The following is an 18,422-nucleotide window of genomic DNA, read 5'->3' on the forward strand; positions in this document are numbered from 1 at the left end:
ATAGCCCCATATAACACCAATTCGCCAAAAATATACTTGTAGTTTTTGCTCCTCTAAAAGGATATTTCACTCAGGCTATGTATGGCTCTTGTCCACCAAGAATGAGAGAAAACAATATTACAAGAGGAACATGGGTAAATAAAATCTCATTAAAATACACTTTAAGGACCCCCAACTCCAGATTTTCCCATACTAGAAAAGAGAGCCCCTGTGTTATACATAGATATATTCCCATTTTCAAGGACCAGCAGGTAGCAGGCGTACAAATGTTTGTTATCTAATAATATAACCAGGATATTAATTATAACGATTTCCACGAAAATAATTACAAGGAAAACAACATATATACATACATATACATATATATATATATTATACACAGTCTGGAAGTCAACAACTGAAGACTAACCTATCAAATTACTGTTGCTGTTTGTTATTTTAGTCGCTAAGTCATATCTGACTCTTTTGCGACGCCACAGACTGCAGTCTGCCAGGTTCCTCTGTCCATGGAATTTCCAGGCAAGAATTCTGGAATGGGCTGCCATTTCCTTCTCCAGGGGTTCCTCCTGATCCAGGGAGAGAACCCACATCTCCTGCAGTGTCAGGCAGATTCTTTACCACTGAGCCACCAGAAAAGTCCAAACTACCAAATACATGAATTTAAAAATACAAATAATACAAACCAAGGGCAACTGCTTCTAAATTATAATTTGGATAATAATCTAAGGAGTTATATCAATTCAAGTTACATTGTGTGTTTTCACAAATAAATCCCCAAACTGTGGCATAACACGTGTGCTCAGTCACTCAGTTGCGACCCCATGGACTGACTGCAGCCCGCCAGGCGCCTCTGTCCACGGGGATTCTCCAGGCAAGAATACTGGAGTGGGTTGCCACGCCCTAATCCAGGGGATCTTCCCAACCCAAGGATTGAACTCAGGTCTCCCGCATTGCAGGTGGATTCTTTACCATCTGATCCAGATGGCCTAACATAATAAGTTAATTTTTATTTCATGTCTTTAGGGTTTACCAGGTGGCACTGTTAAATAAGTGGATTAACCATATACACAATCTTCCAGAACATTTCTATAGTACACCTATACAGTATTTCATTTAGAACTCTTAACTAGTTTCTAAGTTGGGAAATACTATTAAGTTCCCTCTAATAGGTAAAGAACCCAACGGCCAACGCAGGAGACATAAGAGACATGGGTTCGATCCCTGGGAGGGGAAGAGCCCCTGGAGGAGGAAATGGCAACGCACTCCAGGATTCTTGCCTGGAGAATCCCATGGACAGGGGAGCCTGGTGGGCTACAGTCCATAGGGTTGCTAAGAGTCAGACATGAGTGAAGTAACTTAGCACTTAGCATGCATGAAATGCAAAAAGACACGTTGATGATCAGCTGGAGGCGTGAAAAAGCTGGAGATGACCCAGATGACAAATATCCAATTCTCCTGGACCCTTCCTTTCCAAGGTTGCTCTGGCAGCCAACACCCAGCCAGCACGTGAAGAAACTAGAGGGCTGTTCAAAGGAGGTTTGTGTTTGCCAGAGTTGAAGAAACACTCAATTACATATTTTTTAGTAGCTTAATTTTCTATAGCCAGTTCTCCATCCTGTAGCCATCCTCAAGTGCAAGTTCAGTTCAGTTCAGTTGCTCAGCCGTGTCTGACTCTTTGTGACCCCATGAACCGCAGCACGACAGTCCTCCCTGTCCATCACCAGCTCCCGGAGTCCAACCAAACCTATGTCCATTGAGTCAGTGATGCCACCCAACCATCTCATCCTCTGTCGTCCCCTTCTCCTCCTGCCTTCAATCTTTCCCAGCATCAGGGTCATTTCAAATGAGTTAGTTCTTCCCATCAGGCGGCCAAAATATTGGAGTTTCAGCTTCAACATCACTCCTTCCAATGAACACCGGGACTGATCTCCTTTAGGATGGACTGGTTGGATCTCCTTGCAGTCCAAGGGACTCTCAAGAGTCTTCTCCAGCACCAGAGTTCAAAAGCATCAATTCTTCGGTGCTCAGCTTTCTTTATAGTCCAACTCTCACATCCATACATGACCACTGGAAAAACCACAGCCTTGACTAGGCAGACCTTTGCTGGCAAAGTAATGTCTTTGCTTTTTAATAAGCTGTCTAGGTTGGTCATAACTTTCTTTCCAACGAGCAAGTGTCTTTTAATTTCATGGCTGCAATCACCATCAGCAGTGATTTTGGAGGACAGAAAAATAAAGTCAGCCACTGTTTCCCCATCTATTTGCCATGAAGTGACTGGACCGGATGCCATGATCTTAGTTTTCTGAATGTTGAGCTTTAAGCCAACTTTTTCACTCTCCTCTTTCACTTTCATCAAGAGACTCTTTAGTTCTCACTTTCTGCCATAAGGGTGGTATCATCTGAATATCTGAGGCTATTGATATTTCTCCTGGCAATCTTGATTCCAGCTTGTGCTTCTTCCAGCCCAGTGTTTCTCATGATGTACTCTGCACATAAGTTAAATAATATATCAAGAATTCTTATCTAATGAACATTAACCAAGGAGGCAGACAAAGATGGCTCCTACACACACACACACAGAAATCCCAAAGTGAAAGCTATTATCCTTTAAATAAGCAAGCTGACAATATACAGCCTTGACAGACTCCTTTCCCACATTGGAACCATTCCATTGTTCCATGTCCAGTTCTAACTGTTGCTTCCTGACCTACATACAGATTGCTCAGGAGGCAGGTCAGGTGGCATGGTATTTCCAACTCTTAAAGAATTTTCCACAGTTTGTGTGAACCACACAGTCAAAGGCTTTGGTGTAGTCAATAAAGCAGAAATAGATGTTTTTCTGTAACTTTCTTGCTTTTTTGATGATCTGACAAATGTTGGCAATCTGATCTCTGGTTTCTCTGCCTTTGAACAGCTTGAACATCTCGAAGTTCTTGGTTCACATACTGTTGAAGCCTGGCTTGGAGAACTTTGAGCATGACTTTACTAGCGTGTGAAATGAGTGCAACTGTGCAGCAGTTTGAGCATTCTTTGGCATTGCCTTTCTTTGGGATTGGAATGAAAACTGACCTTTTCCAGTCCTGTGGCCACTGCTGAGTTTTCCAAATTTGCTGGCATATCGAGTGCAGCACTTTCACAGCATCATCTTTTAGGACTTGAAGTAGCTCAGTTGGAATTCCATCACCTCCACTAACTTCGTTAGTAGTGATGCTTCCTAAGGCCCACATGACTTCGCATTCCAGATGTCTGGCTCTAGGTGAGTGATCATACCATTGTGGTTATCTGGGACAAGAAGATCTTTTTTGTATAGTTCTTCTGCATATTCTTGCCACCTTTTCTTCTCTGCTTCTTTTAGGTCCATACCTTTTCTGTCCTTTATTGTGCTCATCTTTGCATGAAATGTTCCCTTGGTATCTCTAATTTTCTTGAAGAGATATCTAGTTTTCCCATTCTATTGTTTTCCTCTATTTCTTTGCATTGATCACAGAGAAGGCATTCTTATCTCTCCTTGCTATTCTTGGGAACTCTGCATTCCCTACTAACCCCCTTTTAAAACCATAGCTTTAAGATTTCCTCAGTGATAACTACCAACTTGCCAACATTTATAAATAGAAATTTTTCATAAGAATCTGTACTTCTGGCTTCCTACAAAAAAACTGGAGTTCTCAAAATACTAGGCACACCTGCCCAGCAACAACGGACTGGAGCTGATTAGCAGCTAACATACCTGTTATCTGCCATGATCTCCATCACTCCCTATTGTCTCCTAGATACTGAAGCCAAGTATCAGCTGCCATTCAGCTCCCTGCTTGTGAGTTTTTATCCCTTATCCAAACAACGACTATCTATCTACCTTTCTTATTAACGCATACTATGAATCACTACTGATAAAATATAACCCTGTAATTGGTCTAAGGGTACAAATTTCCAGCTATAAGATGAGAAAATTCTGGAGGTCTAGTGAACAGTGCACTAGAACAGCACAGCATTTACAATGCTCTATTGTAGATACATAACTGAAAGTTGTTACAAGACATAGATCTTAAATATTATTTACACATAAAATGATAATTACATGAAGGGATAGATGTGACTGTAGCCATGAAATTAAAAGATGCTTGCTCCTTGGGAGGAAAGCTATGACAAACTTAGCATGTTAAAAAGCAGAGACATCACTTTGCCAACAAAGGTCCAGATAGTCAAAGGTATGGTTTTTCCAGTAGTTGTGTATGGATGTGAGAGTTGGACCGTAAAGAAGGCTGAGCACCGAAGAATTAACGCTTTCGACTTGTGGTGCTGAAAAAGACTCTTGAGATCCAACCAGTCAGTCCTAAAGGAAATCAACCTTGAATATTCATTGAAAGGATTGATGCTAAAGCTAAAGCTTTGATACTTTGGCCACCAGATGCAAAGAGCTGACTCACTGGAAAAGACCCTGATGCTAGGAAAAACTGAAGGCAAAAGGAGAAGCAGGTGGCAGAGGATGAGATGGTTAGATAGCGTCACCAACTCAGTGGATGTGAATCTGAGCGAACTCTGGGAGAGAGTGAAAGACAAAGGAGCCTGGCATACTGCAGTCCATGGGGTTGCAAAAAGTGAGACACAACTCAGCAACTGAACAACAACATGGAAGTGTTGACTAACTTACTGTAGTAACCCACTTTACAATATATTCATGGATCAGAGCAGTGTTGTACACCTCAAACTCACATATGTTATGTATGAATAGTATCTCAATAAAGTTGGAAAATAAATTTTAAATGCAACCATGCAAGGGAGAAAAAAACTTGACAGTGACACCTGTTGAATAAAACCCTGCAACTGTTATAGATTCGTGCTGTATAAACACATCAAAGTGGGAAAAAAGTCGAGGGAAAAATTCATGTTTCTACTCTTACAAACAGCAGACATTCCGTTTATTTCATTTACAGTTATTTTCACCTACTAATAAAAAACAGTACAGTAATAACTTCTTACCCGCACGTTGGGGTTGGCACAAAATGAGGGAGAGCTGTCTCAGTCACTGATTGGATAGGAAAACAAACCACTGTGTTTATTCACTGATTCTATGTTTAAACCAACTAGAACCCCCCTGATGCTTATGCGCACAAAGAAAAACAACCCCTACCCATGTTTAGTTTCTACATAATGGACTGTATTAACAACAATGGAAAAAAGCAAAATGCAGTGTAAATATGGAAATAACAGAGAAAAGCTCAAGTGAAAATGAGGACTGAGTAAAATGCTGTCAAGCATCTTCCAGCTTTAAAAGTCTGTGTACTTAAACAGATCTCCTCCTTTCCTCCAAGTAAAATAATTCATATAGCTGAATGGCCTGTTCGTAGATGGAAAAGGTTAAAACGTTATTTGCAGGCTTCCCTGGGGCTCAGTTGTAAAGAATTCACCTGCCAATGCAGGAGACAGGGGTTCGATCTTTGATCCCGGAAGATCCAAAATGCTGAGGATCAACTAGGCCCGTGGGCCACAATTATTGAGCCTGCGCTCTAGAGTCCGGGAGCTGCAATTACTGAAGCCTGCAGGCCCTGGAGTCTGTGCTCCACAGCAAGAGAAACCACTGCAATGAAAAGCCTGTGCACGGCACATAGAGAGTATCGGGGCTTAGTGGTCAAGAATTCGCAAGCCAATGCAGGGGACTCAAGAGATGTGGTTCGACTCCTGGGTGGGAAAGATCCTCCAGAGAAGGAAATGGCAACTCACTCAGGTATTCTTGCCTGAAAAATTCCATGGACAGAGGAACCTGGTGGGCTACAGTACATGGGGGTTGCAAAGAGTTGGACTGAGCATGCACCGGCTCACTCAAAGTCCGCACAGCGCTGAAGACACCCAGCACAGCCAAAAATAAATAAAATTATTTTTTTTAATATATTTGGATTCCATTTCATTTTTACCATCACTTTCAATAGCTAATAAAATATCAACATACAACATGACTTCTAAAAGTGGCTATTCCCTTTAAACCAGGCAAAAACAAACTCACTTCTAGAAGTCTTTCAAAAGTCAGACCACATGAGCCAACTACTAGTAGTTTAGAGGTAAACTCTAATGCTCTTTCCCCCATCTGAGCCATGCTACTTCATTAACTTGCCCAAATATCTTCAAGTTTACAGGTGACATTTTATATATCATTCTTAGTTCAGTTCAGTCACTCAGTCATGTCCAACTCTTTGCGACCCCATGGACTGCAGCATGCCAGGCCTCCCTGTCCACCACCAACTCCCAGAGGTTACTCAAACTCATGTCCATTGAGTCGGTGATGCCATCCAACCATCTCATCCTCTGTTGTCCCCTTCTCCTCCCGCCTTCAATCTTTCCCAGCATCAGGGTCTATTCAAATGAAAAATCCTTATCATCCTTACCACGGAGTATTCGTGGATATTATCTAAAACTGGAGTAGCATCACAATTGCTTCATAACTGCAATTCCTAAATACACAAATGCAAAAGTGCAACTGGGTTTTATGTGCAACTGAAAATACAATCCTGTTTCTGTAAAACGAGGTGCTCTCTTTACTAAAAGTTCACCATATTTCTAATGCACACAATGATCCAAATAACTTTCTTCAAAAGTGTAGGACTAAAAACAAAAACTGTTACCTCAACTGTAAGTTATGGAAACACAAGGCGCCATTGGATTGGTAAAGATTAGTGGAGTACCTAGATCAGAGTTTCACACCATTAAGAGCATAACATGAATTAACTGTACAGTAATTAGCAGGAATTGGTTTATGCTTTACCTGTTATTCTTTAATAGTGCTGCCCCATAGAATTTTTTGATGATATAGTTGCTCCACATCCGTGCTGTGCAATACCACAGTCAAGAGCCACACCGGGTATGGGACACTTGAAATGTGGCTAGCAGGAATGAAGAAATGAATTTACTTTATTTAAAATTAAAGTTAATTTAAATTTAAGTTGCCACATGTGGCTACTGGCTATCTTATTGGACAACGCGGTTCAACGATTTGAAATACAATGTAAAAACTTGACTAAACGCTAGAGTTTTTCAAAGTATCAAGTCCTGATGACGTTAACACCAACTAAAACCTTCCTGATACTAAATGATACATACACAAGTTCAACCATCGGCCTCCACAGAAAAGTCACTAATGACATGACACTACTTAGATGCAAATTTTAAGGTACAATATTTGCTAAGAGACAATATTGAAAACTACATCTCAAGTTTTACCCCACCGTTTTTCGAAAGGGGAATTCACTTCTGAAACAGTTTCCCAATGCATCCAACTACCTTCCCTTTAAATCTGCTCAATACCTTCTGTTCAGAAAAACAAATGGCAAAAAACCAAATTCTCAGCACGAATAAGCCTACTGCGACTCGGTGTATTTCACACGTTCATTTCCCTTTTCCTTCAGAGGAGATTTCAAGTGTTTGCATTGCCTAGAGTCGTGCTACCCATTGTTCAACGTTTTAAGGTAGACAAATCATTCCGATATCGTGGCGATTTCGTCCCTAGACACATAAGTACATCCTCCATCTAAGAGTGTCACGACTGTTTCCCACACTTCAAGTGTTTGTGAACCCGCTCTTCCTGAGCCGAGAAAAGTAACCAAGATGGTGCACAAAACGTCAGAAGAAAATGAGTCTGGGAACTTGCACGCTGAATAACTTAGTCCTTGAGCGGAAAAAAAAAAAATCAACCTCCTTTGACCCGGAGAGGCGGCCTCCAACTTACCCGGCGACGCCAACAGGCGAGCAAGGTCGTGACCCGCGGTCCTGGCGGCGGGCGGCGCCCGGCCCGGGCGGCGGGAAGCCACCTGTTAGGCCCGGGCCTCACTCACCTGGAGGAGCGAAGGCGCCGACTCGGACGCGGGCGCCCGGCGCGAGCGCGGACCCGCCCCTCAGGCGGCGGCGGCGGCGGCCGGAGGCGGTGGCACGTGGGCTCCCCCGGGCCGCGCGGCTCTGACAGGCGGGCCCCAGCGACCCCCGGGGCGCCCGCGCCGGTCTCGCGCCGCCCAGCCCAGCGGGCGCCCCGCGGCCCGCCCCGCCGGCGCCCCCGCCCCGCAACCTTCCCTCACATGCCCGGGGCCCGCCGCCCCTCGCCTACCTGGTCGCGGAGTTTGAGGAACGCCATGGCGGTCGCCGCCGCTCGGGCAGCGCTGCCGCCTCAGGAGCCTCTCCCGCGCCCGGAGCCGGCAGGTCGGCGGCAGTGCGCTGAGGAGTCCGCGGGCAGGGGGGCGGCGCCGCCTGCCCGCCTCCAGCTGCCGCCGCCGCGGAGAGGTGAGGAACCGGAGGGTCTCACCTCCTCCGCGAGGACTCCCCGCCCTCTTGCCTCCTTTCTTCCTCTCCCCCGTCCGCCGCCTCCTCAGCCGCCGCCGCCTCACGCCCCCTTCTCCCGACACAGTCGAGCGGCCCCCGCGGCCCCGCCGCTCCAGCCCGCGGCCGCCGCGGCATCCAAACTCCACTCCACAATATTACCACCACCGCCCGCCGCGATTGGCGGCCGCGCGGGGGAGAGGCCAGAGTAAGCCGGGCGCCCATTGGCCACGCCGCCGCGCTCGCCCGGGGCCCCGCCTCCCGGACGGGGCGGGGCCGGGCAGGAAGCGGCGAGGGTGGGCGCGGAGCCGCGAGCGCCGGGCGGGGGGCGGGTGTGAGAAAGAGCCGCGCGGAGCCGGGGGAGGGGCGGCCAGGTTCCCGGGGCGCGGGGGGCGGAGCCCGGCCTGGGGTGCGGGTCCCGGCTCCCTCAGTGACTGCCCCGGGGCTTGCGCGTGAGGGGAGCCGGGCAGACGCCCGCCCCCCTCGCAAAGCTTGAGGAGGCTGCGGGGACGGGGTGAGGGGCCGGAAAGGGCGTGAGGGGAGGGGGGGCCCTCGGGTGCTGCCGCCTTCCCGGGAGCGGTGAGGGCGCGGGGCCAAGCCGGCTCTCACGTCTGTGCGTCTGGGCTTCCTCAGGGTGCACTACCCGAGGGAGCGGGCTGAGAGGTGGTCCCCGGGAGGCGGCTGTCCCCCCTCGGGGGGCCGCGCAGGAGGGCAGAGGCCGGAGGGAAGGGGCCGAGCGAACTGGCCGAGTCTGACACGTCGAAGGAGAAGGAGCTCTCTCCGACCCTCGGCCCTCGGCACCTGAGGAGGTTAGAAATGGGGGGCGGCTGGGGATGGCTCTCTCCCCCGGGGGGCGCAGCACCTGTGGGCGGGGGAGGGGACGCCGCCGCCAGCCTTCTGGGCGGAACGGCAGCATCTCTGCAGCCAAACTGGCTGTGGACCCCCGAGTCTTTCTAGCCCACAGTTCCAATCCGAAGCAAGGCGATGATGGTTCTCTCCCCCCAAAGCCTCCTGCCTGGCTTGCATTTTTCTTTTTTTTTCGCCTTCTTTCTTCTTTCTCATCTGAAGGGTTTTGCCTCCCACTCAAGAGAAATCAATTAAAAAAAAAAAAAAAGATGTGCTGGATGCATCCTTGGATGGAGGAGGAGAGAAATGACTCCCTCACCCTGCTAAACACGCCCCCACGCCACCCCACAGCTCTGAAACGGCTTTTCTTTCTTAGGCAGCCGCACTCTGTTGCCATTCCAGGCTTGTGTGGGAGAAGACTGCTGTGCGCCTGTGTCTGTCCGCCCGGGCGACTCCAGCCCTCGGTTAATGAAAGGTACAGATGGTTAGAACACAAATGTGTGACGTCAGGCTTGGTTTTTGAAAGTTCTCTGTTTCCTGCATCAGTTGTGTCTCTTGGGACAGACTTATTTAGAGGATCGATTTTGGTCTAATGGCAATCAGCAGAAAAGGGAACCTATGCCAGGAATGTCAGTGTCTTGTTACAGAAAGCTTCTTTTAGCTCCATAAAAAAAGGAAAATATCAGAGTGCAAAACGAAGAGCACCACTGATTAATGGCCTGATCCTTCCAATATTCTTTGACATACCAAAGCTTCGATTCTATACAATTTCTTATCTAATGACGTTTCTCATCATAAATTATATTTCCTACTTAAAATGAAGGGATTTGCACATCTGCGAGGTAACACTCATGATGAAACCAAACAGCTCTTGCTTTGCATCCTCAGTACCTCTCGCCCCTTCATCAACTCCTGCACATTAAATAGGGATACTGTTTGCCACCCAGTCTCTCCTTTCAGTTCAGTGAAGGTGAAGGAGTTAATATGGTGGAAACACTTGAGTTCTCCAAAACAGATATGCTGTGATATGACTGGAGTACTTTGGTTCAAAAGTTGCTTTTATAAACAGTTACCCATGTGGTGTGTCCACTAGAGAGTTCTTAGTCCAGGAGTGTAAGAATTTACTCTCATTCATACACAAGCCTATTAAGCCCTGTGGATGTCTAGCCAGGAATTAATACATCACCCTCTCCCAGGAACCCACTCCCAATAATCTCTCTTCTTAGTTTAAGTTCTAGAATTTAAAAGCACAACAAGAACTTGATTAGAAACAAGGCAAAGATTCACTTTTGGGAAAACAAATGCCTTTGAGAATGTGAACAAAAATCATGGACCAAAGATGCATTTTAATAGATGTTAGGCTTGAGCTAATGAAAGTTTTCAGGGTTCTTCTGAAGTTTTCTAATTAATAATAGTTAATGAAAGTATTTTATAAGTCACCATCCCCGACAACCTTGCAGATGGAGGGCTCCAAACTCTCCTGATAGATAATGCTTAATATCCAGGTCAGATCTAACCTTCCTCCCCCCAACCACCATTTAATTTGTGTCTTAATTTCACCATTTGTGAAAACTAAGCATAACATTATCTGGCCTATACATCTCATACAATCAAATAAGATAATGATATGAAAGGCTGTGGGAACTCTGCAGAACCATTCAAATTTAATGTTATTATTGTAGCAACTACATTTCCATCACCTGGATAGAGGCTAACATTTTTCATTCTGAAAAACAGGAATAAGAAATCTATGTAATTTAGCAATAGGATTAAATAAGGGTTATATTCAAATTCTGACAATAATTTTTATATCTTATTATAAGGTTATTCCAGCCTATATATATAAAATATTCGAATAGTAAAGGAATCTATAGTATTGAAAAGTCTTCTGTAATCAAAGCCGATGAAGCCAGGAACTAGAATGGTATCAGTAACCTCTCTCCAACTCTTATCACCCCATCCTTTTCTAACTGTCACTTTCCATTCTCCTTTACTGCAGCCAGCCTCTGAACTCACATCTTAAGTACTCTGCAGTCATAAAGGAAACCTCCAACTTTAGAAGTATCAAGAAATAACTAATAAGTTAGGCTAGACTCCTGTGCCCATGCTTCAGCCAATTACTACAACAAGCAGGATCTGAGAATTGATGACAGCTTCCTTCTAGTTGTTGTTCAGTTGCTCAGTAGTGACCAACTTGTTGCAACCCCATGGACTGCAGCACACCAGGCTTCCCTGTCCTTCACCATCTCCCAGACTTTACTCAAACTCATGACCACTGAGTTAGTAATGCCATCCAACCATCTCATCCTCTTTCGTCCCCTTCTCCTACTGCCTTCAATCTTTCCCAGCATAAGGATATTTTCCAGTGAGTTGGCTCTTCCTTTCAGGTGGCTTGGAGCTTCAGCCTCAGCATCAGTCCTTCTAATGAATATTCAGGACTGATTTCCTTTAGGATGGACTGGTTGGATCTCCTTGCAGTCCAAGGGACTCTCAAGAGTTTTCTCCAACACCACAATTCAAAAGCATCATTTCTTTGGCGCTCAGCCTTCTTTATGGTCCAGCTCTCACATCCATACAAGACTACTGGAAAAACCATAGCTTTGACTGTACAGACCTTTGTTGGCAAAGTAACGTCTCTGTTTTTTAATATGCTGTCTAAATTTGTCAAAGCTTTTCTTCCAAGAAGCAAGTGTCTCCTAATTTCAAGGGTGCAGTCATGGTTTGGAGCCCAAGAAAATCAAGTCTGTCACTGTTTCCAATGTTTCCCCATCTATTTGCCATGAAGTGATGGTACCAGATGCCATGATTTTAGTTTTTTGAATGTTGAGTTTTAAGCCAGCTTTTTCACTCTCCTCTTTCACTTCCATCTAGAGGCTCTTTAGTTCCTCTTCGCTTTCTGTGGTATCATCTGCATATCTGAGTATATTGATGTTTCTCCAGGAAATCTTGATTCCAGATTGTGTTTCATCCAGCCCAGCATTTCGCATGATATACTCTGCATGTAAGTTAAATAAGCAAGGTAAAAATATACAGCCTTGACAGACTCCTTTCCCAATATGGAACCAGTCTGTTGTTCCATGTCCAATTCTATCTGTTGCTTCTTGACCTGCATACAGATTTCGCAGGGCGCTTGTAAGATAGTCTGATATTCCCATCTCTTTAAGGATTTCCCCCAGTTTGTTGTGATCCACACAGTGAAAGGCTTTGGAGTAGTCAATGAAGTAGAGGTAGATGTTTTTCTGGAACTCGGTTGCTTTTTCAGTGCTCCAGTGGATGTTGGCAATTCCATCTCTGGTTCCTCTGCCTTTTCTAAATCCAGCTTGAACATCTGGATGTTCACGGTTCACGTACTGTTGAAGCCTGGCTTGGAGAATTTTGAGTATTACTTTGCTAACGTGTGAAATGAGTGCAATTGTGTGGTAGTTTGAACATTCTTTGGCATTGTCTTTCTTTGGGATTGGAATGAAAACTGACCTTTTTCCAGTCCTGTGGCCAGTGCTGAGTTTTCCAAATTTGCTGGCATATTGAGTGCAACACTTTTCACAGCATCATCTTTTAGGATCTGAAATAGCTCAACTGGAATTCTATCACCTCTACTAGCTTTGTTCGTACTGATGCTTGCTAAGGCCCACTTGGCTTCACATTCCAGGATGTCTGGCTCTAGGTAAGTGATCACACCATCGTGGTTATCTGGCTCATTAAGATCTTGTTTGTATAGTTCTTTTGTGTATTCTTGCCACCTTTTCTTAGTATCTTCTGCTTCTGTTAGGTCCATACCGTTTCTGTCCTTTATTGTGCCCGTCTTTGCATGAAATATTTCCTTGTACCTCTAATGTTCTTGAAGAGATCTCTAGTCTTTCCCATTCTGTTGTTTTTCTCTATTTCTTTGCATTGATCACTGAGGAAGGCTTTCTTATCTCTCCTTGCTATTCTTGGGAACTCTGCATTCACATGGGTATGGTTTACCTTTTCTCCTTTGCCTTTAGCTTCTTTTCTTTTCTCAGCTATTTGTGAGACCTCCTCAGACAGCCATTTTGCCTTTTTGCATTTCTTTTTCTTGGGGATGGTGTTGATCACAGCCTCTTTTCAGTGCTACAAACCTCTGTCCCTAGTTCTTCAGGGACTCTGTCTATCAGATCTAATCCCTTGAATCTATTTGTCTCTTCCACTGAATAATCGTAAGGGATTTGATTTAGGTCATACCTGAAAGGTCTTGTGGTTTTCCCTACTTTCTTAAATTTAAGTCTGAATTTGGCAATAAGGAGTTCACGATCTGTGCCACAGTCAGCTCCTAGTCTTGTTTATGCTGACCGTATAGAGCTTCTCCATCTTTGGCTGCAAAGAATATAATCAGTCTGATTTCGGTGTTGACCATCCGATGACGTACGTGTGTAGAGTTGTCTCTTTTGTTCTTGGAAGAGGGTGTTTGCTATGACCAGTATGTTCTCTTGGCAAAACTCTGTTAGCCTGTGCCCTGCTTCATTTTGTACTCCAAGGCCAAACTTGCCTGTTACTCCAGTTATCTCTTGACTTCCTACTTTTGCATTCCAGTCCCCTATGATGAAAAAGACATCTTTTTTGAGTGTTAGCTCTAGAAGATCTTGTAGGTCTTCATAGAACTGTTCAACTTCAGCTTCTTCAGCATTACTGGTCAGGGCATAGACTTGGATTACTGTAATATTGAATGGTTTGCCTTGGAAACAAACAGACCATTCTGTCATTTTTGAGACTGCACCCAAGTACTGCATTTCGGACTCCTTTGTTGACTGTGAGGGCTACTCCATTTCTTCTAAGGGATTCTTGCCCACAGTAGTAGATATAATGGTCATCTGAATTAAATTCACCCATTCCGGTCCATTTTTGTTCACTGATTCCTAACATGTCAGTGTTCACTCTTGGTCACCTATTTGACCACTTCCAATTTGCCTTTATTCACGGACCTAACATTCTGGGTTCATATGCAGTATTATTCTTTACAGCATCAGACTTTACTTCCATCACCAGTTACATCTACAACTGGGCATTGTTTCTGCTTTGGCTTAACCTCTTCATTCCTTCTGGAGCTATTTCTCCACTCTTCTGCAGTAGCATATTGGGCACCTACTGGTCTAGGGGGTTTATCTTTCAGTGTCATATCTTTTTGCATTTTCATTTTCATATTGTTTATGGGATTCTCAAGGCAAGAATGCTGAAGTGGTTTGCCGTTCCCTTCTCCAGTGGACCACATCCAGAATTCATGTCTAAAATGATGGAAGGAAAGATAGCATGTAGATGTGACCACCCGGGTAATGGTTGTGAGCTAGGCAACCACACCCAAGTTTACTGGCTGTGCTACAGTGTGGTGGGTATTTACCAGTGCTTTACATGGATTATGTCCTTTAAATTTTTCAGTAACCTTTTAGGGTTAGGATACTGGGGCCCAAAGATAGGGTGTGCCCTTAGCAGGGCCTGGATATACAAGGACCTGGAAAGCCAAAAGCTTCCTAGTTTATGTTGTAGGAGATAGACAGCTACTGATAACTTTTGAGCAGATAATCCTTATATTATAAAATGATTTTTATGATGAACCTGAAATATATGGGAAATACATAAAAGAAACTGCCAAAGCAGCAAAGGTATGTTCAGGGACCTAGAGCATAGAATTAGAAGACCTCATAGACATATGAAAGAGTTTCTGGAGATGGGGAAATAAAGTATGAAGGAGAAGCAGTCTCCATAGCAATAATGTGTGAGAATTTGTCAGACTTAATGAGAAATGAGTTATCAGATCAAAGGAAGATGCTTAGGCTCAAGTGGCGTAATTTTTTTTTAATTGAGACCCATACATAATAGTGAAATTAGAGAATACCAACGACTTGGTCTTTCTTACCAAGTAAGAAATGTTCAAAGATACCACTGAGAAAAGTGAACTTATTTAAAAGGAATGACAGCCATCCTGTTAGCAAATTTATTAGCAACAATTGGCTACAGAAGACATTGAAAATATCTTCAGTGTATCGAGAGTGCATAACTGAGAATCTAGAACTCTATTCCTAGCTAAACCATAAGTTATTAGCCCTTCAAAATGTGGTGAAGAAAGTTAGTCGCACTGTGTGACTGTCTGACTCCTTGCAATTCCATGTATTGTAACCAGCCTGGCTCCTTTGTCCATGGAATTCTCCAAGCAAGAATACTGGAGTGGGTTGCCATTCCCTTCTCCAGGAGATCTTCCCCACCCAGGGTCTCCTGCATTGCAAGCAGGTTCTTTCCCAACTGAGCCACTAGGGAAGCCAAAATGTGGTAGATGATGGCAGAAAGGACTTGTGAGTTAAACATGACTTTTTTTATTCAGAAGGAGTGAGGTAGTCTTAAATTTTAGACTTTGACAAGCTACTACATTAGTAAAAGTTTTTCATTTCGAACAATAAAATCCAAGCAAGAATTTCTTAAATTGACCTTCGGCAGCTCCCAGACTCACTGGGAGAGCTGAAAAAACAAGCTTGGGCTGAGCTTCTCGAAAAAGTGCTCTAAACCATGTAATATAGCTGGTGTGATAAGGATACTGCTGCTGTTCCCAACAAGCAGCAAATGCTAGGGGCCCAGCTTCTCCTCCTCTGCTCCTGCCGTCAGCATCAATGCCAGTTCTGGGTCAGAAACTTAGTCCTGCGGTCACTGCCACCTCCACAAACTGGATGTTGGCCTCTTCCTACACCAGGACAATGGGAGCCACGTGCAGAGCTTATATCCTTACATCCTCCCATTTCCATTTGTTCTTCCGGGTAGAGGGCTAATGTTATAGGCCTGCATCCTAGCTGTAAGGGAGGCAAGGAATTTGAGTTCTCAATTTTATACTGGGGAGTAGGTATCTATTACCAGGGAATCATCCCAAATATAAAAGGCTATTTAAAAGGTTATGGCAGCCGTGAATATGACAGGGTCCACCAGTGATATACTTACTAAACCTAGAAGGAGATTCACCAAAATAAGAGAAATAGAATGTGTACCTTCTAAACCTATAGAGAGAGAAAAATAAAATGACCTAGAGAAAAGTCCAGGTTAGCAGACAAGAAAGAAAAAAAAAAGCAAACTAAAATTATGATAAATAGGAAACTCCAGTAAGATTGTAGAAAGAAGTCCAAATATATTGTTAATCACAAAAATTATATATGGTTTAGGCCTGTCTTTTAAAAAGGAACAACACCAAAAAGAAAAAGTCCCTCAGTTGTGTCCAACTCTTTGCGACCCCATGGACTATAGCTTACCAGGCTTCTCTGTCCATGGGATTTTCCAGACAGGATACTGAAGTGGGTTGCCATTCCCTTCTCCAGGGGATCTTCCCGACCCAGGGATCAAACCCAGGTCTTCTGCTTTGCAGGCAGTTTCTTTACCGTCTGTGCCAATTGGATCCCCAAAAGCAACAACAACAGAACAAATCATTCAGACTGGATTTTTAAATAAAGAAACCCAGCTATATGCTGTTTGCAAGATACATGGTTAGAACATAGAAGAAGTTTGAGGAAAGGCAATTAATTAAAACTATATACCAAGAAAATACTAACCAAAAAATTGTTCCTCTAATAACGTTAATACCAGATATAATTTAAGCAAGGATTAATTGAGATAAAGAGGTGATTAGTAGGAATCATGAAAGGAACTATCCCCCATGATATGTTCATAAACTTGTGTGCACTTAACCACATAAAGCAAAATTTAATGGGACTTCTTAGAGAACTTGGCAGATGTACCATTTAAAACTAATAGACAAGCAGACAAACCATTAAAATAATCAATAAGCTTCATACCATGCGAGATACCATAATCTACAGGAAAAGATAGTTCATGCTACTTCTCCAAGACACTAAATACAGCCATTTTTACATGTAGACTTTACCAACATACAGGAAAAAATGCCTTTTATGTGTTATGTTTCACAAAGAAAGAAACTGAGAACCAAGTGTAACCAAGACTGGTGATGACCAAGGGCTGCTGTCATCCTGTCTTCCAGAGCAACCTTGGGCCTGTCCAGTTCTTTGACAAGGGCAGCTACTGCAACAGCAGGGCCCTGGGAGCCATTTCATTGAGTCACACGCTCTTCTGAGGGTGTCTCTGCTTAACTGCTTCAATTATCTCTCTGCCGGTAATTGTTCCGCTATGGTTGAAATACATGAAAAATGCATATAACAGACTGCCAGAGGTAAAAATATACAGTTGTATCCAGAGTTTGATATAAACTCTAAAAAACCAAAAACAGATATCTGAACAACAAAAAAAAATTGTTTTAACTCTCGAAGAAAATATTTGTTGTTGTTTAGTCACTTAGTCATATCTCTCTTGTGACCCCATGAACTGTAGCCCACCGGGCTCTTCTGTCCATTGGTTTCCCAGGCAAGAATACTAGAGTGTGTTGCCATTTCTTCTCCAGGGGATCTTCTGACCCAAGGATCAAGCCTGCATCTCCTGCATTGTCAGGAGGTTTCTTTACCACTGAGCCACCAGGGAAGACCATAAAAAAAATTAGACTGCAACATTAAATAAAGTTTTGAATGACAGAAATATGAATCCTTTCTTCTGTTTTTCTGTATTGTGCATATTTTATTTGGTGAGAATTGTTTGAGTAGTTTACAGATATATTGGCACTTCATGATTTCATTACTTCACTGGAGTAAAAAAGGCATGAGATGTAGAAAATGGCAAAAGAAAGGGTGACTATATCAATAAGCACATTAAATGTGATTGGACTGAACACCCTACTGAAAAGGCAGATTTTATCAGGCAGAATAAAATAGCAGGATCTAACTCTGTGTCACAGGTCAGCAAGAGACACACTGAAATTCAAGGATATAAGTAGATGTAAAGGATGGAAAAGATACAATGTGTAAAAAACAGACACAAGAGAATGTGAGTGGGTACAGCCACTACAGAAAACAGTACTGAGGTTCCTTAGAAAACTGAAGATAGAATTATGGTATGATCAGCAATCCGACTCCTGGGCATATATCCAGACAAAATGGTAATTCAAAGAGATACATGCACTTCTGTGTTCACAGAAGCACAATTCACAACAGCCCAGACATGGAGGCAATCTAAACATCCATCAACAGATGAATGGATGAAGAAGGTATGGACATATATACAATGGAATACTACTCAGCCATAAAAAAGAATGGATACTGCCATCTGCAGTAACATGGATAGACCTAGAGATTATCATACCAAGTGAAATAAGTCAGAGAGAGACAAATACCATGTGATATCACCTATATGTGGAATCTAATATATAACACAAATGAACCTATTTGCAA

The 18,422-nt window shown here is 43.7% G+C and overlaps 1 protein-coding gene and 1 long non-coding RNA gene across 8 annotated transcripts in view; one reads left to right on the forward strand and one right to left on the reverse strand.

Moving 5' to 3' along the window:
* The window catches only part of ANKRD28 (ankyrin repeat domain 28), a 199,941-nt gene extending 191,489 nt beyond the window's left edge, over positions 1-8,452 (reverse strand). For 6 of the 7 annotated variants that reach the window (XM_081573252.1, XM_081573248.1, XM_081573247.1 and 3 more), the window contains exon 1: positions 8,087-8,452. In XM_081573252.1, the coding sequence (XP_081429378.1) occupies positions 8,087-8,113 (27 nt within the window). In that variant the 5' untranslated portion in view covers positions 8,114-8,452. Of the gene's footprint in view, positions 1-7,714; positions 7,903-8,086 lie in introns of those variants that run through there. The other variant, XM_081573262.1, reaches the window with a different exon arrangement.
* Positions 8,453-8,582: 130 nt separating this feature from the next.
* Positions 8,583-17,673, forward strand: LOC145539355 (uncharacterized). Its single transcript, XR_014077736.1, has 4 exons — positions 8,583-8,809; positions 8,929-9,104; positions 9,518-9,616; positions 17,543-17,673. It is a non-coding gene; the product is annotated as an uncharacterized LOC145539355 (long non-coding RNA).
* The last annotated feature ends 749 nt before the right edge of the window (positions 17,674-18,422 follow it).

Source organism: Giraffa tippelskirchi, chromosome 2 (assembly GCF_054371585.1).
Source record: "Giraffa tippelskirchi isolate mGirTip1 chromosome 2, T2T-mGirTip1v1.2.pri, whole genome shotgun sequence".
Lineage (NCBI taxonomy): Eukaryota > Metazoa > Chordata > Mammalia > Artiodactyla > Giraffidae > Giraffa > Giraffa tippelskirchi.